This window comes from Lynx rufus, unplaced genomic scaffold, assembly GCF_022079265.1.
Source record: "Lynx rufus isolate CCGP_SWC_20201006 ecotype Redwood Valley unplaced genomic scaffold, mLynRuf1.p SCAF_11, whole genome shotgun sequence".
Lineage (NCBI taxonomy): Eukaryota > Metazoa > Chordata > Mammalia > Carnivora > Felidae > Lynx > Lynx rufus.
The window spans coordinates 15,914,573-15,941,012 of record NW_025814825.1 but is presented as its reverse complement, the minus strand read 5'-3'; the positions used below and the strand labels follow the sequence as shown (position 1 = coordinate 15,941,012).

Below are 26,440 nucleotides of genomic sequence, written 5' to 3'. Positions count from 1 at the left end.
CTCTGGCCCCACCTCCCTTATCTCATCCCCGCCCCTTTCTCCCCGAACCCCGCCTCTCCTGACTCTTTCCTCTTGGTGTCTCTTCCTTCCACAGCCATTGGCTCAGCCCCCTTCTGGTCCCGCCCCCCCGGCTGTATGGGGACCCCAGACTGAGTTAGGCTGCGTACGAGCGCCTGAGTCCACATGGTGTGAAACCCACTTTCTTCTAGGTTCTGGGTCATCTAGAAGATTTAGATCCTAAACCTCAAGAGACGTCCTTCTCCTCATTCAACGTCTTTCTTCTTATTTAATCTTCTCAATACTGTAGACCCAGTTGGTTTCTTTGAAGCTGTTAGTCAGGCACTCTATTGGGCACCCCACCTGCGGGGGTCCTCGGGGCCTTCTCAGCTGCCACAGCCTAGGTCCGGAGTGGACCTGGCGCCGAATCACTGGCTGGCCCAGGTGTCGGGGTGAGTGTGAGGGGCGGGGAGTCTACGGACAGGGAACAGCTCGAAAACTGGGGAGCAGGCTGAATAGCTGGGGGTCCGGACTCCAGCCTGGGCTTCGGGAGAATTTCTGATGCTGACCAGGCCTCCCTCTCGGCCTTCCAGGCTTTCTTGCCGGCAGGGCCGGAAGGGAGAGGTGCACCTGCAGCCCGGCCTTCTCGGGTCCCACGCCCAAGAGGTTCAGGCTCATTGGGGTCCCTCTCCGTGCTTCGGCGCGGGAAAAAGATTTTGTCGCCCACGGTGAGCTGAAGTAGCAACAACTCGGACCTCAGCCCTAGCCTTCTGCTTTGGAAGGCAAACCCCCTGACTAACCTGAACGGACGTCCTGTTGGAGGGTGGCGCCTGGATGAGCCTGGGGTGACGAATACAGTGAGGAAGGTGTTGCAGTTCTTCAGGAGAGAGGTGACGGGAATCTAAACTGAGTATGGAAAAGTGATGAGCACTGTGGCTGGTTGGATTTGTTGGGTTTGGCTTGTACCCAAAGCTAAAGCTTATAACCTGTATGATTATGAAGGTGGTGCCACTAAAATTAGGAGCCCATACGTGAGGAGGAGGAATTTTGTGGAGCTTGGGATATACCGAGTTTGAAACAGGGGCCTAGGTGTGGATGGTAGAAAGATTAAAAGGGGGAAAAAGAAAAGGCTGGGAAGTAAGCCGAAAAGAAACTTTCAAGGTGATAACCAAACAGGTGAAGTTTCATGTAATAAGAAGTCTTTGTTTTGGTTTGGAGAAAGTTATCAATGACATGAAATGCTGCAAGGTTCAAAAGAGGAATTTGAAGTTTGAGACTAGGTAGTTGGATTTGATGATTAGGAAGTCATTAGACCAGTTAAAAGATCTGCTTGAATACAGTCAATTACTGAGAGGAGAGATTGCAAGTGTAGACTAATCAAACCTTCATCGTTTGGAGCATGAAGCAAAAGATTATTGAGCGGGTGTCAGTCCCTGTAAGGATTGGGGTTTATTTTTATTTTATTTAAAAAAATTTTTTAAGTTTATTTATTTTGAGAGAGAGCGCGAGCAGGGGAGGGGCAGAGAGAGAGAGAGAGAGAGAGAGAGAGAATCCCAAGCAAGCTCTGTACAGAGCCCGACCTGGGGCTGGAATTCACAAAACTGTGAGATCATGGCCTGAGCCAAAAATCAAGAGTTGGTCGCTTAACCACTGAACCACCCAGGCGCCTCTGGGGTTTGGTTTAAAAAATACAAGACACATCATGTTTTGGGGCAGAAAGCAAGTAACCAATGTGTATGATACAAATCTAAGAAAAGAGAAGGAAATGGGATCAAAATTACAAATGGAACGATCAGTTATGGAGAGAAAGGAGGACTCTTTAAGAATATAGGAAAAGTGGGGGAATGAGTTGAATGAGGAAGTACCTGAAATTTACATATCTTTGGTACGAAAGTTCTCTTTGCAGTAAGGTTAGTTTTTCTTACCTGAATCTTAGGATTTTTATGGTATTTCTAAACATTCAACATACTATACTGTTGGAGTTCCCTCTAGATTAGATATGTTTAAGCAGCTCAGTAATATGTAAATGCTTGAGTAGCAAATGACATTTATAGAGAAGAATTCTCGCTCCCTCTACAAATGATCTCTTCTGTTACACAGAGAAAACAGAAGCGATCATGTTGCTACAACCAAATGTACAAACCTTCTTCCCTTTTGTTTAAAGAGACAAAGTGTCCCTTCTTTTTTCTTTTTTTTTTAATTTTCTTTTTTCTTTTTTAAAATTTACATCCAAATTAGCATATAGTGCACCAATGATTTCAGGAGTAGATTCCTTAGTGCCCCTTACCCATTTAGCCCATCCCCCCTCCCACAACCCCTCCGTAACCCTCTGTTTGTTCTCCATATTTATGAGTCTCTTCTGTTTTGTTCCCCTCCCTGTTTTTATATGATTTTTGTTTCCCTTCCCCTATGTTCATCTGTTTTGTTTCTTAAAGTCCTCATATGAGTGAAGTCATATGATTTTTGGAAAAGTGTCCCTTCTTAAGGAAAACAAATCTCTGAAGTCTCCCAGTACCGTCCTCTCCTCCCTAATCAGGATCCTCTTTTTTTTTTTTTCCAGTTATTTCCTCTCTCCTACATCATCTGCCTTTTGCCTTCTACTCATACCTTTCCTTAAGCATTTAGAAATATTCTTCCTTAACTGTATTTTGATATACTCCCATTTATTTTTGTGTCTTTTCAGCCTCACAGCTAGAGTTCTTGAGTATATCATCTACTTTCCTTTGTTTTTTCCACTTTGAGCTATTTCTCAGCCTATTTCATCCTGTCTTGTTTCCAGCATTCCACTGAACTACCACAAAAACTACTTTTACTAAAGTCACCAATGCCCTCTATGTGTTAAATCATAAATTCTCAATAGGGACAAAAAAACCATAATACTTTATGTATACTTTATATATTATACTTTATATAGTTGTACTATATATATTCTTCTGGAAACACACTAACACACTCTATTTACTAAAAATTGTTACCCTCCCTCCTACCTTTTTTTTTTTTTTTTTTTTTTTTTTTTTTTTTTTTACTGCTCTCCAGCCACATCTTCTCAGTCTTCTTTTAGGCCCATTTCCTTGGCCCTACTCAGATGTTGGAGTTCTTTCCATAGGCTCTTTCTTACTATGCACATTCTCTCTTTGTTGTTGTTTTTTTTTCTCCTTATAGCTGTAATCCCCATTAACAAAAAGTCGTGTTTACTCATACGCATGTCTCCAACTCGGCTTCTCTCTGAAGCACCAAACCTACACACGCAGTGGTCTTGTGAATATATCCATTTAGGTCAAATATATCCAGAATTGGGTCAGTATACAGGACCAGGGCTAACTGCCTCATTTTTCCTCTCATCTTCACCCCCCAAATCCACCTAATCTTTGCTCAAGCCTAAGCATTTCTCCTATCTTTTCATTATACTCTGTCCCTGCTGTCAACTCTGTTAGTCCAGGCCACCACCATAATTCATCTCTCAGCCGGTGTCACAATATCCAGTTGCCTAAGTTTCCACAGTGCGGTTTTTCTTAAAACTATAAATTGGATTTCATGAATTCCCTGCTTAAAACCATAAAAAATGACTTTACATTGCACTAAAAACTAAGTAAACCAGTCTCTGCTTATCTCCTTCCCCGTCACATCTCACCACATCACCTCACCTCCTAAAGTTGCTAAATTTGTGCTGGTTTTCTTTACTTGTGTTCTCTGTCACCTTAAAGATTGGTGAAATTCTGAAGGACTTCTGTCATAGAAATTACATCTTACTGTTTTGTTTGCCTTCTTTGCTGAAGTCTAAACACTCTTAAGTTCAAGGACTTATTTAGTTCACCCTTTTATCTCCATTGCATGCTGTATATAAAACATATTCCGAACTATCTGTTGAATGAATAAATGGTCTAAGAATTGTCTGAGAATCAGAGGAGCTAGATTCTTTTCTGATCTCATTCTCTTACCTTGCATATAGGCCCTTCTATGCCCCCATTCTGTTATATGTAGAAGGAATACATTTTCTTTTTTTTTTTTTTTAATTTTTTTTTTAACATTTATTTATTTTTGAGACAGAGAGAGACACAGCATGAATGGGGGAGGGGCAGAGAGAGAGAGAGGGAGATACAGAATCGGAAGCAGGCTCCAGGCTCTGAGCCATCAGCCCAGAGCCCGACGCGGGGCTCGAACTCGAGGACCGCGAGATCGTGACCTGGCTGAAGTCGGACGCTTAACCGACTGAGCCACCCAGGCGCCCCACATTTTCTTTTTTAAAAGGCGAAAGATTTATGTGATCTGAAGAGAAACCAGAGTATACATTTTCTTTTTTAGACACTATTCCAAGAATAGAAATTTGGCTACACATCTTCCTTGACTTATTTATGATGAGGTTATGTCCTGATAAACCCATTGTAAGTTGAAAATATTTTAAGTCAAAGATGCATTTAATATACCTAAATTTACTGAACATCATAGCTTAGCCTAGCCAACCTTAAATGTGCTTAGAACACTCAACAGTAGCCCACAGTTAGGCAAAATTATCTAAACAAAGCGTATTTTATAATTAAGTGTTGACTATCTCATGTAATTTATTGAATACTGAAGTGAAGAACAGAATAGTTGTAAGTGTATTTCTTGTTTACTCTGGTGATCATGTGGGTGATTGGGAGCTGTGGCTCACTGCCTCTGGCCAGCATCCCACAAGAGTATGGTATCACTCTACTGGAAAAAGATCAAAATTCAAAATATGGATTCTAATGGATACATATCACTTTTGCATGATTGTAAATTAGAAAAATCTTAAGTCAAACCATCCTAAGTCAGGAACTGTGTGTTTTATATTTGCATTGTTTGTGACTCATCAGGTTGAGTGTTCATTTGGTAAAGAGGATTTATGAAGTATGTAAGCTGCAGTCAAAGCTCTGATAGAACTGTTTCTGAAGTTTCTCAAGTGGCTTTAAAATAAGCTGGTAGCATTCTGTTTTCTGATTCAAAAGTCACTAATAACAAAAAGATGGCTATGGTTGTGGTACGTGTATAAATTTCCCAGAAAGTTTGTTAAAATGATGAAAGAAGTAACTGCAGCTGCTAAAAGAATAAGTAGCTAAAGAAACAGGCTAGGGGCGCCTGGGTGGCTCAGTCCATTAAGGGTCCCACTTCGGCTCAGGTCATGATCTCACAGTTCGTGAGTTCGAGCCCCATGTCGGGCTCCGTGCTGACTGCCTGGAGCCTGCTTCGGATTCTGTGTCTGCTCTCTCTCTCTGTCCCTCCCCAGTTCATGCTCTGTTTCTCTCTCTCTCTCTCTCTCTCTCTCTCTCTCTGTCTCTCAAAAATAAACATTTAAAAAAAATTTTTAAAGAGACAACTTACACTGCTATGTGTGGCATTTATTTAATTGTTATATGTATTAGGCTTTTGTTCATAATATGAATAGAAGAAATAAGCTCTCTTCTTTTATAATAGAAGGGTAAGGTGGGTTTTAAAGCTAAGCACTGATGAGAGCCACAAGTGTTATGCTTTCATCTCAGCATTAAGGATAACAATAAATCCAGATGGCTGGTTTAACTTACAGTATTCTCCTGAGATTTGAACTATTGCCAGTGAAAACAACTTTGGTGGACACTTTTCCTGGAAAGAATTTTTCACCAGTTTAAGAGGATGAATAGGAATGTGGCCTCTAAAATAAAGGAACTATGAAGTCACTTGCTTTGAGAACAAGCAGCTCTTCTGGGGTGTACTGTGACAACAAAGTACCACAGACCTATACCTTCTATAGGGTGACTGGTTTAAGAATATAACTTACTGTCAGATCTTTTAAATATAATTTTTGCTCAAAATAATTTATTAGGACACATTTTGGCTTCTAAATAAGAAGCACATCCTTCAGTTCTTTTTCTTAAATTATAAGCTCAAAGAGCACATTTGCTATCCATTTGCTGCCTAGTTCAATATGGCAACCGCTAACTACATGTAGTTATATGAATTTAAATTAAGTTAAAATTAAAACTTCAGTACATCAGTTGCATTAGCCATATTTCAAGTACTCAATGGCCACGTGTGACCAATGGATACTAGTCCGTCATTGCAAGAAATCCTATTGGACAGTGCTGCCTTAGAGAATGTTCCTAATAACTAGTCTCTAGGAGCCAGGTGAGAAAGGGAGCCCAAGATTCATGGACCTGGGTTTGAATCCTAGCTCTTATACTTATTGTAGGATCTGACTTAACATTTCCAAGACTTTATCATCTTATCTGTAAAAAGGGGATAAGCATGATATTTATAACATTGAGTTGTGAAGATTCAGTGAGATAATGTAGATAAGTGCCTAGCATAGTGCCTGGCCCACAGTTAGTAACTGAATACATTTTAGGTATTATTATTTACCCTTAATGAATAAAACACTTTGGAGCTGAAAATTTAGTTTTGCAAAGGGTACCATCTTCCAAAGTTGGCTTGGTTGAAGTGCTCAAATTGGAGTCTTCATTGAGGGAATTACAGTGTTCTCCTTTAAGCTACATTTTATATTTCAGATGAAGATTTTATTACAAGAAATGTATCATAATACAAGTTTAGTTGCAGATCTTCTCATTGGATACTCCTGTTTCTTTGGTTTTTTTTAAGTGTATTAGCCCAGATGATAGTTAAAAGTTAGTAGGTTCTATATAGCAAGTCTGTATTCCAATGACACTAATTTTTTTTTTTAAGTTTATTTGTTCTGAGTGAAAGAGTGGGAACAGGTGAGGGGCAGAGAGAGAGAATCCCAAGCAGGCTTCAGTCAGTGCAGAGCCCAACGTGGGGCTCGAACTCACAAACCATGAGATTATGACCTGAGCCAAAACGAAGAGTCAGATGCTTAACCGACTGAGCCACCCAGGTGCCCCTAATGACACTATTTAACACCCAAATAGAAATATAAAGCTGACATTAAGCAAACCTATTAAACAAAGCATCTGATTAGATAAAGTAGAAAAATGAGCAGGTTGCAGTATTAATCTAGAAAAATTTAGTAGGTCCAATGCCTGAAGTGTCAGGGTTTATTGTCCTGTTGGTTGCTTGCTAAGTAGAGATGGCTTTGAACAAAGAAACGTATTTGTTTCTAATACAGGAACTGTTAACAGCATTTATTTTATGTATAATAATACAGTAATTATTAAAACACATCTTAGTAATTAGTAATTTACTTAAAAACTTCTAAACATGTGCCAGACGGGAAGGGGAAATCATCACCAGTTAGTCCTTAAATGTCAGATGCTTTCATAAAATAAATTACTTAATCTTAAAAGAACTGCTCAGGTTTATGTCATTGTTTTCTGTGTCAACAGAATTGAATGAATGCATCCATTCTGGAAAGTTTTCCTTTCCTCTTTGGGATTTATCTTCATGCAGAGAAACTATTCATTTTAAATTTTTTACAGTTGGGCTACACTTCTACAGTAGTATAATTTTGAATTAATGGACCACCAGACTAAACACCTGATAACTGATGTTATCCATATAAAAGAAGGGAACACGTTAAGGTAATTAGATATTTTTCCACCATCCCCCATTTGCAAGGATAATAAAGTTTTTATTTGAAGCATAATTAACACTCAGAAAATTATATGTCATAATATAAAGCCCAATGAATTATCACAAAATGAATACAACTTGTAACTATATCAAAAAATAAAATGTTACAAGTACCCTAAACCACCCCCACGCTCCTCTTAGTCACTACCCTCACTCTCCTCCATAAAAGCATTTTTATCAAACCATAGATTAATTTGGTCTGTTCTAGAACTTCACATAAATAGAATCATACTGTATGTATCCTTTTGCTTCTGGCTTTGTTCAATAAACAAACAAATCTTACAAACAGATTTAAGATTTTGCTTCGTGTAACAAGTTAATTTTCATTGCTGTGCAATTTTTCATTTTAGTAATATTGTGTAATTTATTTTTCCATTCCACTATTAATAAACATTTGAGTTGTTGCAGGTTTTCACCATAACAATATATTTTTATACATATTTTGGGTGCACATTTGTACACATTTTAATCTACCTGGAAGTAGATTTGTGTGTCACAGTTATTAAGAATATTTTTTAAATAAAATATAATTCACATACTATAAAATTCACATTTTAAAGTATACAAGTTAGTAGGTTTTAGTATATTCACAAAGCTGTACAATCATTATCTCTAATCCCAGATGGTTTTTATCACCTTAAGAAGACATGAGAAGCCCATAACCACTAACTCCACATTCTTCCCCTTACACCCAGCCTCTGGCAACCACTAATCTACTTTCTGTCTGTGTAGATTTGCCTATTCTGGACATTTTATACAAATGGAATCATACAATATGTGACCTTTGTGTCTGGCTTCTAAGCATAATGTTTTCATGGTTCAGCCATTTAATAGCATGTATTACTTCATTCCTTTTTATGGTTGAATAATATTCCATTGTTTGAAAGTTTGTTATTTACCCATTCATCAGTTGATAGACATTTGAGTTGTCTCTACTTTTTGAATATTATGAATAATGCTGCTAGGAACATTTGTACGCAAATTTTTGTATGGACATCCATTACTAGTTTTCTTGGTTGTATACCTAGGAGTAGAATTTCTGAGTCATTTGATAACTCTGTCTTTAACTTTTGCAAGAATTCACACTGTTTTCCACAGCAACTATACCATTTTAAATCCCTATCAGCAATTGATGAGGGTTCCAGTTTCTCCACTTTCTTGTCAATACTTGTTATTGTCTGCATTTTGATTATATCTAGTCTAATGGATATGAAATAATACCTCATTGTGATTTTGATTTACATTCTGAGAAGGCGTTGAGCACATTTACCTCCGCTTATTTGTCATTTGTGTGTCTGTCTTCTTTGGAGTAATGTCTTCAAATTCTTTACCCATTTTTTTTATTGTGTTGTCCTTTTATTATTGAGTTGTTAAGTGTTTATATATTCTGGATAGTAGTCCCTTATAAAATATATGGTTTGCAATTATTCTCTCATTCTGTGAGTTCTCTTTTTACTTTCTTGATAATGTCCTTCAAAGTACAAAAATTTTTAATTCTGATATAAGTCCAGATTATCTGTTTTTTCTTTGGTTGCTTGTGCTTTTGGTGTCATATCTAAAAAAATTATCTAACCCAGGGTACTGACAACTTAATGCATATATGGTTTTTTCTAAGAGTTTTTAATAGTTTTAGCTCTTAGATTTAGGTCTTTGATACATTTTGAGTTGATTTTTGTATATGACATGAGGTAGAGGTCCATATTCATTCTTTTGCATGTGGAAATCTAGTTGTCCCAGCACCATTTGTTGAAATGACTCATCTCTCTCCCAGTGAATGGTTTTGGCATTCTTATCAGAAATCAATTGACTGTATATGTAAGGGTTAATTTCAGAACTCTCAGTTCTATTCCATTGATCTATATGTCTATCCCTTTGCCAGTACCACATGGTACATTTGTAGTAGGTTTTTAAAATCAGGAAGTGTGAGTCCTCCAAATTTGTTCTTTTTCAAGATTGTTTTGGCTATCCTTATCTCTTTCATTTCTGTATGAATTTTAGGATGATCCTGTCAGTATCCACAAAAAAGACAGCTGGCATTATAGTAGGGATTGCTTTGAATCTTAGGCCAATTTGGCGAGTATTGCTATCTTAACAATATTAAGTTTTCTAATCCATGAACATGAAATACCTTCCCAAGTTTTAGATATTTTTAATTTCTAATTTCTTTCAGTGATGTTCTGTACTATTCAATGTACAAGTCTTGCACTTTTGTTAAATTTAGTCCTAAGTATTTTGATCTTCTTGATGCTCTTGTAAATGGATTGTTTTCTCAATTTCATTTTCAGGTTATTCAATGCTAATGTGTAGAAATAGAATTGTTTTTTAGGGGTGCCTGGGTGGCTCAGTTGGTTAAAGCGTCCGACTTTGGCTCAGGTCATGATCTCATGGTTTGTGAGTTTGAGCCCCACATCAGGCTCTGTGCTGACAACTCAGGCCTGGAGCCTGTCTTGCTCTCTCTCTGCCCCTCCCCTGCTCGCACTCTGTCTGTCTCTCTCAAAAATAAATAAACATTAAAAAAAATTTTTTAATAAAAAGGAAATATAATTTTTTATATTAATCTTGTATTCTGCGAGCTTGCCGAACTCACTATGATTTTGTGTGTGTGTACGTCTGTGTTCCTTAGGACTTTACATATATAAAAATTGTGTCATCTGCAAATAGAGGTAGTTTTTTTCTTCCTTTCCACTTTGGAAGCCTTTGGTTTCATTTTTCTAATTGCCCTGGCTAGAATCTCCAGTACCATACTGAATAAAAATGGTGAGAGTTGGGGCGCCTGGGTGGCTCAGTCAGGTAAGCATCCGACTTCAGCTCAAGTCATGATCTCACACGGTCCATGAGTTCGAGCCCCGCGTCGGGCTCCGTGCTGACAGCTCAGAGCCTGGAGCCTGCTTTGGATTCTATGTCTCCCTCTCTCTCTGCCCCTCCCCTGCTCATGCTCTCTCGCTCTCTGTCTCAAAAATAAAAACATTAAAAAATATATTTTAAAAAAATGGTGAGAGTGGACATCATTGTTTATTCTTGATATTAAGGAAAAAGGTTTTAATCTGTAATCATTAAATATAATGTTAGCTATGGGATTTTCATAGATGCCCCATCAATGTTAGGAAGTTTCTTTTTCTATTTTAAGTGTTTTTATTATAAACAGGTGGTAGATTTTGTCAAATTATTTTCCTGCACGTTTTGAAATGATTATATGGTTTTATTGTCTTTTATTTTATGTATGTTGTGTGTTACATTGATTGATTTTCATATGTTGAACCAATCTTCCATTCTTGGAATAAATCCTATTGGCTGAGGTGTATAATCTTCTGTATATATTGCTAGATTCAATTTGCTAGCATTTTGTTGAGGATTTTTACAGCTATTCTTAAGTGATATTGGTCTGTATTTTCTTGTATTGCCTTTGTCTGGTTTTGTCAGGATAATACAAGGGTACTTTTTGATGTACACTAAATTGTTTAAACTTTTTTCCCTCCAGAAAATGATTCACAGTCTATTTCTCATAAACTGTTCCGGTGACATATTTCTAGAGAAGCACTGGAAGAGTGTTGTGAGCCAGTCTGTCTGTGATTATTTCTTTGAAGCTCAAGAGAAAGCTGCTGATGTTGAAAATGTACCACCTGTCATTTCAACACCTCATCACTACCTCATCAGTATCTACCGGGATAAGCTCTTCTTTGTGTCTGTCATACAGACTGAAGTGCCACCTCTATTTGTAATTGAGTTTCTACATCGAGTTGCTGACACTTTTCAGGTTGGTTATTCATCAAATCTTTTGAACTTAAATTACTCAAGTTAGGGGTAGGACACATGATGATACTCTTTAATTATCCAGCTTTGTATGTGTATTCTATCTCTCTCTCTCCTTTTCAATTAAGAATAAATTCATAAACCCTTTTTTGTAGGGTGTGTAGCAGTATACATGGCTGTTGTATTCATTGTTTCAGTAGAACACAGTAATCTCATGGTCATGGAAGCCACCCAGGCACCCCCAAAAAACAATATCACTTAAGAAGGTTATTTTTTATATGTATTACAAATTATGTCATCAGGAAACAGTAATGCCCTCTACATACAGTTCTCTGAATGGTCCCAAGATTTTTATTGGTTATGCAGTCTTCTAATATTTACATTTTATTATCTTGCTAAATGTACCAAATAATTGAAAACTTATCTGTGTTTTGGAGGTAGGCAAGTGAAGTTTATAGTTCACATTCTAGTTTAATGTTTCAGTGTACTCTCTGGCTTAATATGTAATAGGAATTCAGTTCAATCTAAAAATATTAAGAAAATTATTCAAGAATAATGTAGAGAACTACAAAGGGTTTTTTTCCTTCTGATTTATGTATTTTCAACATATTAAACAATGAATTATGCTACTATAAGTTTATCCTGCTGAACAAAGAGTGTCTAGCAAGCCTTTCTTCATGTCTTCCATTGTGCAATATTATGTACATTTTGTTAAGGACTACTTTGGTGAGTGTTCGGAAGCTGCAATTAAGGATAATGTGGTCATTGTATATGAGCTCTTGGAAGAAATGTTAGACAATGGATTTCCACTGGCTACTGAATCTAATATTTTGAAAGAACTGATTAAACCACCAACAATTCTACGTTCTGTCGTCAACTCTATTACAGGTAAGGTGAAAACGTAGGAACTGAGCAAATAAAACTTTATAAACAAGTTGTTTATAATCTTGTTTATGATCTGACAGATTATTAAGGTAGTACAGCTTGCCCAGAGTTAAAGTTAGTGCTGTTGTGAAAATGGATGTGTATTTCTTTTCATGGGAAGAGGCTAGGTCTTAAATGAAAAAGAAAACTTTTGGTTTTTATTCTTTTATTATAGATTTTTCTATAAGACCACAATAACATTATTACTATTACTTAACACTAAATAATAAGACTGAATAACTTCCCAGTTAATCCTAAAGAAGCCAACAGAAAAGGGAAGGCTACGTAGAAGAGCATTCAATCTATGTATAGACTGGCATTGTAGTATTTAAAATAGCATTATTTTATGTGATGTGATGAATATATAAACTAATACTATACTCAGAGTCATTTTGTAGTGTATAAATGTATCAAATCATGTTATACACTTAAACTTAACACAATATTATATGTCAATTGTATCTCAAAAGCTGGCAAAAATAGCATTATAAAACTGGCATTATGTTATATATAAAATATATAAAACCCAAATTACTAGACTATAGAAAATTTAAGATCCTCACTACAGAGTACATATTGTCTCCTCCAAGTCTTTGTTTTATACATGCAGAAGATTTATTAAAACAAAAAGATAGGAAATTAGTCTATTTGTGAGATCTCATGCAATGTGGGCCTTGTACTTGTTTTGTAAGTTTCTTATTTTGGTTTATTTCTTGAGTGTAGCTAGAAATTAGGTACATCCAGATGATGGCTTTTTTTTTTTTTTTTTTGAGAGCATTGAAGTCTTCTAGAGAAAGATTTCTGTGAAATGTTACATGCCACACCAGCTGTAATGTCTACCATTATAAACCCCTCTCCAAATATACTGACGTAAAAAATGGGGCAAGGGAGGCTTGCAAGAAAGCTTTATTCATCCTCTATACAAGGCTGAGTGTTAGGAGAAATTCAAGGAAAGATAAGATGGAGTGTCTGTGTGCCTAAAATTTAAACTCTGGATGAGAGATTGGGGAAAAAAAATAAAGTACATAAATAATAGTAAGATTGTAAAAGGCAATTCCGTACTTTATAGATAATGCAGTGACACTGGAAGGTACACATGATATAATATTAAATGGAAAAAAAACCACAAAACCATAAAAATTATTTAATTATCTTAATTATACATAAACATTCATACAGACAAAAAAGCTCTAAAATGTTTTCAATGACCATCTCCAACTAAGGAACTACATACTATCTTTATTTTTGCCTTACACTTTCTAATTTCCAAAATGAACATGTATTTTATAATTACTAAAATAATAGAATGACAGTATATAGGCTATTAAGGCAGTGCTTTATAAAATTCAAGAGAATGGTTCAGTGGATGAAATAATTCCTTCTGAATTATACTGGTTGGCCCTAGGGCAGAGCCCTAGAGAAGCAACAGAATTTAAGGAGAGAGGGAGGAATAAGAACATTCTATAGATGGAACGATATGAGAAAACACACACAAAGTGAAAAGCCTTGAATTGTATTAATTTGTTTAGCAGAAGCAGAGCTGTTTTTTAGCTGAGTCGTGAGAGATAAAATTAAAGAGTTAAGTTGAGGAAATTCTTGAATGCTAGGCTAAATTTGTTTTGGGGGTTTTTTGGTGTTTTTTTTTTTTTTTTTCCCACAAAGCCAGTGTGGAAACATTGAAAGTTTTGAACAGGAAGATTAAGGCAGTGTTTTTCAAAAATTTTGGAAGGCAAAAGGTTGGAGACACTAACACCAATCAAATGAGACTGTAAAATTATATGTAAAAAAAGCAAAATTATCAAAATACAAAAAAAAAAAATAATAAGTGGAACCTACTTATGAGGGAAATGTTTAAAGAAATATACCAAAATGTTAATGGTAGTTGTATTTTAGTAAAAGGAAGATAGATATTTTTAGCCACTTTTCTGAACTTCACATGTGTTGTTGTTGTTATTAAGCATGTACTACTTGTATGTTGGAAATGTAAATTAACCAAAATGTTAAATATGTCACAGCTCAAGGATATGTTTTGGACAACCAGACTTTCTTCAGACATATGTCAGTTTATCAGTAAAAAAGCCAGACATTAAACATGAGCGATATTGCAGCCATATGGGTGTCTGACCTTAAAATGGGAGAAGGCTAGAGTGTGTTCTTCATCCAGTTACTCCACTGAGGCCTGCTTGGCAGCATCTCATGTAGAATTTAAGCTGAATACCAAAGGGCCTACTAATCACTTTGTATTCTCAGTGGAGACATTTTATCAGCAGAAGATTTTAAAACAACTAGCCTCTTTTCTTCATCAGTGGCAGCAGGATGAGATTCCGTTGTTGAGCCACTGGAATCAGGTTAGGTTACTGTTAACATGCAGAAAGCAAAAGATAAGTAAGTGAATTTAACCTGGTTTGGCACATAGAGGACCACATGGTCTACTTCTGTCTTCTAGAAATTTGATCCTGTTGGTATGAATATATCTCCGACAATTCTGGAAACCATCCACAAGTGGTTCTTCAAATACTTCAATGAAGTAAAACCCAAACAGTAAAGAAGCAAATAAAGCATTCTTTTTTTGTTTTTTGGTTTTGTTTTGTTTTGCTGGTTAATAGCTTCTTTCTTTCTTTCTTTCTTTCTTTCTTTTCTTTCTTTCTTTCTTTTTCTTTCTCTCTTTCTCTCTTTCTCTCTTTTTCTTTCTCTCTCTTTCTTTTTTTCTCTTTTCTGTTTTCTCTCCTTTCTTTCTTTCTTTCTTTCTTCCTTTCTTCCTTTCAAGTTAGCAGTACACCCAACTTGGAACTTGAACTCACAACCCCAAGGTCAAGAGTCGCACACTCTACCAACTGAGCCAGCCAGGTGCCCTTGTAAATAGCTTTTCTGATGACCATTTAATGCATTACCTTTGCTTTCTCCGTTTCCGGTTTCTAGGCAGCAGTAATGTTGGGGACACACTCCCCACTGGGCAGCTGTCCAACATCCCATGGCGACGGGCAGGGGTAAAGTACACAAACAATGAAGCCTATTTTGATGTCGTAGAAGAAATAGATGCAATTATAGATAAATCAGGTAATTGTGTGCATGTAATCTTATTTGGGAAGAAACAGTTGAGCTGACATAAGCTGAACAGAAAATTGAAACCCTTTGGCAGTATGGCTTCAGTGGAAAGGCATTCACTTTCTAATAGCTTAAAAATCTGTTTATTTTGCCCAGAGGTTACATATAATTTTCATAACCACTAGTTTAGGTCTGCCAAACCTTATAAATCAGATCTCATGCTGCCTTGTTAAGCCAGTTATTACCCTGTATGCCTCTGCCTTTTGCCGTTTATTCATTTAAACATTTATTGTATATCTACCATACACCATACTTTTGCTACCACTTTAATATGCAGTACTTCTTTTTTTTATGTATAATTTTTTTTAATGTTTATTCATTTTTGAGAGGGAGCAACAGAGCACCAACCAGGGAGGGGCAGAGAGAAAGAGAGACACAGAATCCGTAGCAGTTTCAGGCTCTGAGCTGTCAGCACAGAGCCCAACACGGGGCTTGAACTCTTGAGCTGTGAGATCATGACCTGGGCCAAGGTCAGACACTTAACCGACTAAGCCACTCAGCTGCCCCTATATGCAGTACTTCTAATAACAACCCCCCAAAAAACATCAGTACTGTCTTAGAATCATAAAGTTTTATTTAAAACATCTAGTCCAACCCTCACATTTTATACATAAGGAAACTGAAGCTCAGAAGAGCATAGTAATCTGCTTAAGGTCACACAGCTAGTTGCCGTGTGAAAATGAGTTATTACGAATTACAACCAATATCTTTTCTTTAGTGAGTGCTCTTTTTCATTGTAAAATTCTATCCTACAGAATAATAACTGTATTATTACAGAATAATGCCTATTTCTTAAAGTTAACAGTTTAGTCCATTTCATGAGAAACTTGCCTCATTTGTAAATTCCATTAAAAATATTTAATTTCAGGGCCACCTGAATGGCTCAGTTGGTTAAGCATCCGACTTCGGCTCAGGTCATGATCTCGCGGTTCGTTGATTTGAGCCCCACATTGGGCTCTGTGCTGACAGCTCGGAGCCTAGAGTCTGCTTCAGATCCTGTGTCTCCCTCTCTCTCTCTGCCCCTCCCCCACTCGTGCGCTGTCTCTCAAAAATGAATAAACGTGAAAAAAAAATTTTTTTAATTTTTAACTTCATATCCAGCAGTCTTTCAAGGTTCACTATCAAGATAGAGTCAGGTTTGATATTCCTTAGAATTACCTACCAGAGTTAGATGTGGGCCATGGCACTTAGTGAAGAAGTTGTTGTAACTGGTGTAATAGATCCTTTGTCCACTAACTTGTTAGAAAATGTGCAAGTTTCATTATGTCTGACACTCAGGAGGTGTCTCCATTACTTCAGATACAGTGATAGCTCTAGTAAAGACTCAGATTCCAGTGATGTTATCACTTTATTTCTTTCCTCAGGATCTACAGTCTTTGCAGAAATTCAGGGGGTCATTGATGCTTGCATTAAGCTATCTGGAATGCCTGACCTTTCTCTTTCTTTCATGGTAAGTTCTCCTGCCCTGTAGTTCTTTGCATGCCTAATACATATGAAGTACTAAATGAAATGATAAATACTGAGAGATGTTTGTATCTTAGATTATAAGGATTATCTCAGTAGTATTCTTAGTACAGCTTCCCAAGACAGTGTTTTACATGATGAGCATGGCCTTTATGAAAAGGCTGAGGTCTTTTCCTGAGTTTGCCAGAAGTGGCTTAAGTGGCTGGCTGGCTTCTGCAAATGTGTAGTGTCACTTAACCGAATTATTTTTTTGCTGATGAAAGGGCATTGATCTTTTTCATCATTTTAGACTCAGCATGATACACTACTAAGAAAATCAAGAGAACAGAGTTCTGATGCTGTCTTGTCCTGACCTTGACTTCTTCAAACCTCAGTTTTTTCATTTATAAAATGGACATGATACTACTTGTATTTTCTGCTTAATAGTTATTGAAATTCAAATAAAATAATATCCATTAAGATTGTGTTAATGTGGTCATAGTAACCAACTCTTAACATGACTCTTTTATCTTTAGGGAGTCTATTAATTTCTCATATCTGAGTAGAGTTGCCATATTCACTGCACTCTATGAATATTGCTATCTTGTTTTCCTGGCAGAACCCACGGCTTCTAGATGATGTCAGCTTCCACCCCTGCATCCGGTTCAAGCGTTGGGAATCTGAAAGAGTTTTGTCATTTATTCCTCCAGATGGAAATTTCCGACTCATATCATATCGTGTCAGCTCACAAAAGTATGTCGGTGCATTAACCAGAAATCTACCATCATAGATCAGTGTGATGGGTAGAATTCACTTTACCTTTTCCATTTTGACAGTTGAATACTTGAATTCATCACTGCTCCCTTTAGCCATGGCCCATCAGGAGACTCAGGAAGAACTGGTGAAAATATGTATCTAATATAATCAGTGTACCTTGAATCTGAGAGTATAAAATAGTAGTAAATGAGAGTAGCAAAATATATACCTGAGAACAAGCATTTTGGAATTGTGTAACCTGGGCAAAACCTTGAATCCATGCCATAATTTACTGTGGTCTTTAGGCTTCATAACTAAAGGACACACATACCTCCAGCTTCCCAGGGTATCTCCCAACTAACTGGCTTCAGGACACTCTTCTATGTACTGAGGTTCAAATGAATGAATTAGCATTATGGGTTGTACCTGGTTTGTCCCTGGAAAATATCAGAAGGTATACGGGTAATATTAGACAGGACTTAAAAGCAGAGGAGTTGTTTCTTGGCTCTTACCACATAGGGGCTATTTTATTTAGTATAATTTTAAATTATCTTTTCTATGGTATCTTAATTCATTTCTTTAAACTAGGGCTATTTGCCCCAATTGTTTATACTATCTTGACTTGTATATGTATTGCTCAGAAATTGTATGAGTCTTAGTGCAGTGATGCTGGAACCCTGATGTACTCAAACCCCCTGGTACAGATGCTAAATCTCCACTTCTGGGGGTATATGGTCCCATAGTGGAGTCAAAGGCAGGGTAGGACACTCTGGACTGAGGTTTTCAGGCTACCTCTAGAACTGTCTCACACCATTAATCATGTTTGTGGTTGAGTCTGTCTTTCTCTTTTCAGTCTAGTGGCAATACCAGTGTATGTGAAACATTGCATCAGCTTTAAGGAGAACAGTTCTTGTGGAAGATTCGATATTACAATTGGACCAAAGCAGAATATGGGGAAAACTATTGAAGGAATCACAGTAACAGTTCACATGCCAAAAGTTGTACTGAATATGAACCTGACACCAACACAAGGCAGCTATACATTTGATCCAGTTACCAAGGTATGGCCACCTCTCATCAAGAGTAAGCAAGTGTTTCTGCAGTCTTTATTTTGTAATGGCAGGGAGGGCAGAAGGAAGGGTTTAATGTCTTGGTTAAAACTAAAGTTCCTAACAAAACCTAGAGAGCATACTGTGCTATGCGCCTGCCCCTGGCTGTGGAGGGAACCCACATCTGCTGCTGAAGAGATGAACAGAAACTGAGACTCATTCTGTTCTCCCTCAGAGTGTGTCTTTTTCTCATCCACTGATCAGCTAGAGGCCCACTCGCTAATGAGGAAGAAGATATAAAAAGCTTTTTAAAAAGAGAGAAGCATTACCTGGATATAAGAAGATAGTATTGTAGTCTATTGTTAAATTTTCTGTAGAAATTGATCAGTAAGACCTTTCTTTTTCATTTAAAAGCACTGTTTCACACTTTTCCACAGTGGGCACTGGCTAGGAAAGCTGCTTCCTCACTATACATAAATGTGCCTCTAGCAGAGGGTTTTCAGAGAAACTATAAAAGATGATTTTCTCTCAGCTTCCTGCTTGGGTAAAAAATATGATTCTTTTCAGTGGCAGTTATTGTACTGCCTGATAAGTGAAAAGGCATATTTTTGAATGAAATCATCATCCAATCCAGTCCTAAGGATTTGAAGAACCTCCCCGGATACTACACAGGGCTGAGCAATGAAGGGGGAGCTCCAGATCCCTAGCCCTTCACCTTGGCTTCAGTCGTAACAGCTTCACTTTCTTGACTGTTACTGAGCTTCCACACTAAAGATTTCATTTGAACAAAGAAAGCTAAAAGTTTAAAGAACACCAGTTTAGGTCCATTTTCTCATTTTACAAGAAGAGTAAACTGAGGCCCAGAGACACAGTGAAGGCAATATAGTAGAAACAACATTTGAAATCAGTCTTAGGTTCAAATCCCAATTTTTTTTTTTAACATTTATTTATTTTTGAGACAGAGAGAGACATGAACGGGGGAGGGTCAGAGAGAGGGAGGGAGACACAGAATTTGAAACAGGTTCCAGGCTCTGAGCTGTCAGCACAGAGCCCGACGCGGGGCTCGAACTCATGGACCGCGAGATCATGACCTGAGCCGAAGTCGGCTGCTCAACCGACTGAGCCACCCAGGCGCCCCTTCAAATCCCAATTTTGCCTCTAAACTAGCTATGTGACCCTGAGCAAGTCATTTGACCCCTGAGCTTCAGTTTCCTTATTGATAAAAAGAAGATAAAATCTGCATCACAGGCTTTTTTTTTTTTTTAATGTTTATTTTTGAGAGCAAGAGCGAATGGGGGAGGGATAGAGAGAAAGGGAGACACAGAATTGGAAGTAGGCTCCAGGCTTTGAGCTGTCAGCACAGAGCCCTACACAAGGCTTAAACCCACAAACCATGAGATCATGACCTGAGCTGAAGTTGGATGCTTAACCACCTGAACCACCCAGGCGCCCCCAGGCTTCTTTGAGATAATGTGTGAATAGTGCTAAGCACAATACTGTATCCAAAAGTAGATGGTCTACAAATGTTGGTTCTCTGTGCTCACCATTCAGAGTCACAGAAGATCCCAGGTCTCTTGTTTCCAAGACACTGTGCTCCATTCTGTACAGAAAGTTATGGTGTCTTTGAACCTTGTCTCTAAACATTTGTCTTTAATAAATAGTTCAGGTTGTATTTGGTTGTTATGTCTTTTTAAGGTACTAACATGGGATGTGGGAAAAATTACTCCACAAAAGCTCCCAAGTCTTAAAGGACTGGTAAATTTACAGTCTGGAGCACCCAAGCCGGAAGAGAATCCAAGTCTCAACATACAATTCAAGATCCAGCAGCTTGCTATTTCTGGTAAGGATAAGTTTTGTGTTTAAGGGTTAACTGAATTTTGCTTAGAAGGCTACTAACATTCCCTCTAAAAAGAACTAACTCCAGCCTGCCTTTCACACTGTGCTATGGGGCCTCCTCTCAGGTACAGTGATTTTGGAGAGCACTTTAACTTCCTTCACCAGACCCCCTTCCCAGCACAAAAGAAGGAGTCATTCATACTCACAGAAAGAATCATCTTGAAAAGACATCCCTTGCCCACATGGGAATCTAAACTAAAACCATCCTTCCACAGTGCTATAATTTATGAACAGTAGAAAGGAGATTGCTTCCAAATGATAAAAGGGACTCTTGGTTAATGTCAGATTTACTGTGTAGTATTCATTGCTAAACAAATATTGTTGGTTGGTGTGACCAGGATAATAATTTGTTCCTTTCCTTACCTATTCTTTTTGACACAGGCTTAAAAGTAAACCGTTTGGACATGTATGGGGAGAAATATAAGCCATTTAAAGGAGTCAAATATGTCACGAAAGCTGGAAAGTTCCAAGTGAGGACATGAGAAGAAGCCAAAATTCCTCAAGATCTGTTTGTTTTCCTAGTGTCATTATAGTTTATTACTGTTAGGTACCAAGTGGGTGGGAATACATATTCTAGTTAAAGCATCCCTGTTGAGCTACACACCGCTAACGAAGTTGCTTAGTAATCAATGTAGGGTTCTTAAGGAGCTTTAAGCTAAGGAAACTTTGAATTACTTAGCTTATTTTGTATCATTTCAGTTAGGAAGATTCTGGAGGTGATTTCCTTCATGGGGGGCATCAGCTGGAGGCTGCACTTTGTAACAGTAAAGGCAAAAGTCTACAGTGATCACCTGTTCCCTAAAACAAGTGAACTGGTCTCAGCCAGCAGGAGCTGTCTTAATCTGTAATGTGATGCATCAAGTGCAGCCAAATGTCACACCTGATTTTAGCCATCCCAAATCAGCAACTGTCCCAACAGAGGAAATCTCCCCACCCCCAAGAAGTTTACAGAAAACTGCCTCTTCAAGTGTTTGCCTTATTCAGCTTTTCACTTGTGCCATTAAGCAAGCACTGTAGCAGAAGCCACTTCCACATGGCCCTGGCAGGGGGCACTACTGCTCCATGCTTCATTCTCACTATACTTGGTATTGTATTTTTTATAAATAAGATTTTTATGTAAAGCTCAGATTTTGATTTACAGGGTCCTTGCTGCATATGTACCATCTCAGTTTTGTGCCACTGGTTCAGCCATTTAGATAGCATAGTAAAAATGATTTGTATCAAAGGGGCAAATGCTTTATTAAGGTCATAAAAGGGAACACTACTTCTGCTTTTAGGAAGTTATTGCAAGCACAAGCATTTGAGATTTGAAGCAAATTTAAGCAGTAAAAGAGAAACTTCAGTGAACCTTTGCCACCATCGTGTTCTGTAAAACTTGTCAACACCACTTAAACCATAGTTAGCCTAAAGGCCTCAAGCCCTAGTTCAGCAAAAGGAAGAAAATGTGCCTGCTTCACTATTGTCAGTCTTTTAAACCTTTTATCTTTTTTACTGTTATTAAGGTCTTTGAATTTACCTGTATCCCTTGTCTTCAAGGGGAACCCCCTTTTCATATTGTGTGCTTCCCAAGGTTATGGTAGTAGGTTCCTTCCTGAAGCTGTTCAGAATTATTACTTGAATGTCTCTACTGTACTGACAAAATACTTGGATGTGCATTATATTGAGGCAGAAACAAAACCTTCACCAACACTGATGAAACCATATTGATCCTCATGGTTGGCAAGTCAGTCTGTAGTTGTATCACTTCACTCAACTTCATTGGCTTTGAAGTCCTTGCCCAGTTGTTTTGCCTCATGAGATACGAAGAATGGAGATAGGCTGAAAGATGTAAGTGCTTGTTCATCATGGTTCCCACATGTTCTTGCTTATGGTATTAGTTTTCTTCTCCTTGTGACTCCATTCTCTTCATTCGTCTCTGCTTATAACTGCCTTTTCTGTATCATGCTAAGAATGACCCTTAAATTCATCACATTGTGCTATCAAGGGCTAGTGGTTGATGCTGGTACACAGAGCCCACCATACAGCAGCATTCTTACCTTTGCCTGCCTAGGGTACCCAGCCTGCCTTTCATCTAATAGGAAATGGCACTTTTTGCAAATTTGGAATTTCCTGGGTAACCGGTATCAGTTTGGCAGCTAAAATCAGGGCGTTGCCAAATATTTATTCCCATTGCCTGAGGTTAATTACCCAGTTCAGTTGCTTTTCATTTTTAATGTCTTTTAATGCCCTATCTTAAAAGAGCAGTCAGTACCTTGGCTTTTCTTTCTGCAGAATCCCTAATCTCAACCATCCATATCGCGAATGTCCAGTTTTCGTTCTGTGCTATCTTCTCATATATAAACAGATTATATGCCAAGAGTCCTTTGTCTTTAGCAATTTCTGCTAAAACTTCCAAGTAGACTGTTTCCTTTTATAATTAAATTATTGTATTTATTAATTTGAATCCAGTAAGTCCTTTATCTAACCTGGCTTTACTGTCAATAAAAAGACGAAGCAACAAATTGATTTTTTTTTAACTTGACTGTTGATTGAGCATTCTCAGATGGGCATGCCTCAGTATCAGAGCAGGCTAAACATGATCAGATTTTGTTCTGTATCATCACATAAGGTGTAAGGGTTGCTGCAGAGCACTTCCAGGTGCTCATCTCTTAACCTCAGTATGTTAACAGCCATGTGTACTTTCTCTAAGCATCACCCTATGGCCAGAGACTGAGCAATAAGTGATCAAAGCTACTCTCCCTACCACCACCACCAGCACCAACTACTAATAAGTAACAAAGATCCATGAATACTTAGAATATTTTTCAAACACAGAAATCCAGCTAATCCCAGAATTGCCCCATTTTATAAATTCTTAAAGGAGCCATCCTAAGAGCAAATGAAGTTAGACGCTCATTCTCTGTATAAGGAAGTTACTCTCATTTATTCAAAGAGTATTCATGTGATGGGTTCATTCCTAAAGTGCTACAGAAGAACCTTTGGAAGATGCTGGTCTCACTGTCCTTAGAGTCCTCTGATTTGAGAAAACAACTAAAATATGATGCAGCAGGAAGGCAGCACCAGTGAACATATGGTGAGTAACAAAAATTAGACCATGAATACTGTTTTCAGATGCTGAGCTAATTCTGTAGCCTTGGATATTTCTCTTCAACTCCAGGAGTCTGGAATCTGCCTCCCTAGTCAGCAACGCTTCTAAATCGGCAATAGGTGTAGTCTGCAGCACTATCCCCCTTTCACACTCCCCTTTCAGATCTAGAAAACCAGGCAAAAACAGTGATGTGCCCACTCTGCTCCCAAGTACCTGTTCCTACTTATAGTCAGTGCTTCCTCAAGCAAAAGGAGAATGTCCCCAAAAGCTAGCTATCTGCCTTACAGCCCTGGTGGATCCCTGACAGCCCTGTTGTTCTGTATTGGGCTTTGAAATTCGAAAAATAGGCATGTGATATTCCTGCACATGTAACAGCTTCAGCTTCTTAGAGGTGATGGTCTCCACAGCTAGCTAGATGAAGACAGACTACTGGATGATCCACATCAACTGGCTGCTTTCTTTCTATTGTTAACCTTTGTCACCTCCTTCTAGTGTATAATCCCAAACCTGTCCTTTATTATGCAGATCTTTGTTAAGTAAATATACTACTGCTATACAGTAGTATGTTGTTCATCCAGTACATTTGGATTAAATAAAAGTTTAGTTGCCAAATCCTGAAGATTAGTTTCATTGGCTATTTTTCAAAACAAAGGAGAAAGCTGGTCTAAACGTTTTTGCTAAAATAATATATCCATCATTTAAATCATTATTTATACAAATGCACTTTATTGTTTTAAACAGAACAAAAGAAGAGGCAGAAAATATTTGCATATAACAAATCCTAGCTTATAAATGTAGTTTTTTAGTGGTGATGTCTCTAATCAGTCTTCAGGGATTTTTTTTTTTTTTTTAACTTGCTTCACTGTGTCTTGAGCGCTGATATTAAGAGAAAAGCACATTGGCATAAAGTGTAAACCAGTGTCTCAAAACACTGGAAGAACTTGGAGAGCAAACATAATTCTTCTTATTTCCTCTAAGTAATCTTTCGTAAAACAAAAGGTGATCTTTGGCATAGATTCATACTTTAAAGGCATTAATATTGCATTTATATCAGGTAAGCAACTACAAATATGCTGAGGGCCTTAAAAATAATATTCATCAGTTAAAAGAAAATAGAGGAAGCCTGAGTGTACAGTACCAACTTAAGTTTTACACATTCGATGTTGAGATTTAACATATATTGGAGGTGAGAAGAAAGGACATTCAGGCAAGGGTTCTTACTCCTTTACTCATCCAGTTCTGGCTTTGGGAAGAAATAAGATTTCATGTGCTGGGCAATGCTTAGACAGCAGTGATAAGTGCAAAAAAGGAAAAGTTCTTCTCTCACTTTGCTAATAGGAAATTTATGGTGATAATTAAATATTATACCCATTATTCTCTTGGACACTCATACTTGGGAGGGAAGAGAGGATACAGGGTCTTGGTTACGGGAGGTAGGAACATACTGAGGACTATTTCTCATTGATTCATTCCCAACAGTGCCAGAATTCCAGTCTGCAAGTACCAATCTCCCTTAGGTAGGAAGTGCCCTTCAGACAGGACTGCCTTTCTCTTAAACATTCCTGGGAGGCAAGCACCAATTCTTAGGACAATTTCAAAAGGATAAAAAGGCTCTTTCAAAATTACAATGAACAAACACATATCTTTAAAATCTTGTTTAGGAAGGGGGTGAGGGTAGAATACAAAAGCCAGGACAGGAGACATGATTTGGTTAAAAATTAAATGCAGCATTTCAGCTCAGAACAAGAGATACGAATGAATGCTAAGGCCTCAGCACAGACCTCTGCAGGCAGTGACAAAGCATGAAGCTCCTGGGAGTGACCCTGCTGGGAAGATGGGCAGGGCCACGCCCCGGCTACTCTGCCCCTCCAGTAGCAGAAAGCACCAGGACACACAGTGTGTTTGTGGGGTGGCTACCTTGACAGGCCGAGGCCGGATATAGGACAGGAATTTTCCCTAGCACAGACACTGCTCAGGGGCAAGGTAAAGACAGAATCATGTGATTCTGTGATTTCCTCCTGAGAGTGAAATTTGGTTTTGTACTGTGGGAAATTAGAAGGATTAAATTGGGGAAGGGCAAGAAGTAAATCCAGGCTCCACCTACTGGGGCTCCCCAGAGGCCATCTTCCCTTGTAGCAGCGAAGCTCACTCTGAAAAGGACCTAGATAGTACACAGCCAGGGTCAGGAGCAATATAGAAAGCCCAAAACAAATTTTGGAGGCACAGTGATTTCCTTCTTAACTAAGCTGTCTGGGCCCTGGGTCTTGGGAGCCTAGCAGGTAGAAGGGGGTAGGGGAACAAGGAGAATGAAGCAAAGAAGGAACTGTCCCCTAGGGAATGAGGGCAGAGCAGGTGTCTGGCTAGTGTTCAGTCTTGGATTCTGAGCTTATGTGAAGTCCATGGGCTATAAACCCAGTCTTCCTATTGGGATAGAGTGTGCACAAGTATTAACTGTGTTTGAGAATACAGGCTTTATACGGAGACATATTTCAAAGTGTCCATGACAAGAGTATAAATGATTTCTAAAGTGAAGAGGCCTCATTCCTTTCTGTTACGTCAGGCCAGGATGTGGCTTTTAACCCCCTAAGCAATTTTCATCATCTTCTGGGACTCCAATCATTTCATTCTGTTTAGTAGGGGTTTCTGTGCCAGCCAAGTTTGACCAAGTGCCTACTGATACCAGGGAGTCTTTCTAACCCAGCGCAATGTAAATCCAGCATCTGTTCGAATTTTGATTGAAGCAGCTTCAGCTTCTCTAACAGTCTCCTTCACTGACTGCATGAGGTTCTGGGCATTGTGAACCAGCATCTCGGTGGCCTGCAAGGAAAGCAAGAACTCTCCATTACTCACAGTCCCTGACGCAGTCCAACCTCCAAGACTGGCTTAAGCTAGG

At 38.1% G+C, this 26,440-nt stretch overlaps 2 protein-coding genes across 6 annotated transcripts in view; one reads left to right on the top strand and one right to left on the bottom strand.

Annotated features, from left to right (window-relative positions):
- The first annotated feature begins 362 nt into the window (after nt 1–362).
- On the top strand, nt 363–24,660 carry AP3M1 (adaptor related protein complex 3 subunit mu 1). Of its 4 annotated transcripts, none has more exons than XM_047072995.1 (9): nt 363–449; nt 11,015–11,290; nt 12,003–12,174; nt 15,130–15,267; nt 16,680–16,765; nt 17,378–17,511; nt 18,368–18,575; nt 20,259–20,403; nt 20,841–24,660. In XM_047072995.1, the coding sequence occupies exons 2-9, from the start codon at nt 11,018–11,020 to the stop codon at nt 20,939–20,941; spliced, it is 1,257 nt and encodes a 418-aa protein (XP_046928951.1). In that variant the 5' UTR covers nt 363–449; nt 11,015–11,017; the 3' UTR covers nt 20,942–24,660. The 4 variants fall into 4 exon arrangements, with proteins under 4 accessions (XP_046928951.1, XP_046928953.1, XP_046928950.1 ...); XM_047072997.1 differs by lacking the exon at nt 363–449 and adding an exon at nt 486–725; XM_047072994.1 differs by lacking the exon at nt 363–449 and adding an exon at nt 486–887.
- VCL (vinculin) overlaps nt 24,254–26,440 on the bottom strand; it is a 109,896-nt gene continuing 107,709 nt past the window's right edge. For both annotated transcript variants that reach the window (XM_047072976.1, XM_047072975.1), the window contains one exon: nt 24,254–26,364. In XM_047072976.1, coding sequence (XP_046928932.1) covers nt 26,218–26,364 — 147 coding nt within the window. In that variant the 3' untranslated portion in view covers nt 24,254–26,217. The remainder of the gene's footprint in view (nt 26,365–26,440) is intronic.

Bases quoted from the DNA above. Each gene is read 5' to 3' on its own strand.
- AP3M1 (XM_047072995.1), top strand. From the start codon at position 11,018: ATGATTCACAGTCTATTTCTCATAAACTGTTCCGGTGACATATTTCTA. The intron at 15,268-16,679 runs GTAATTGTGTGC...TTCTTTCCTCAG, and splicing joins TGCAATTATAGATAAATCAG to GATCTACAGTCTTTGCAGAA. The intron at 18,576-20,258 runs GTATGGCCACCT...TGTCTTTTTAAG, and splicing joins CATTTGATCCAGTTACCAAG to GTACTAACATGGGATGTGGG.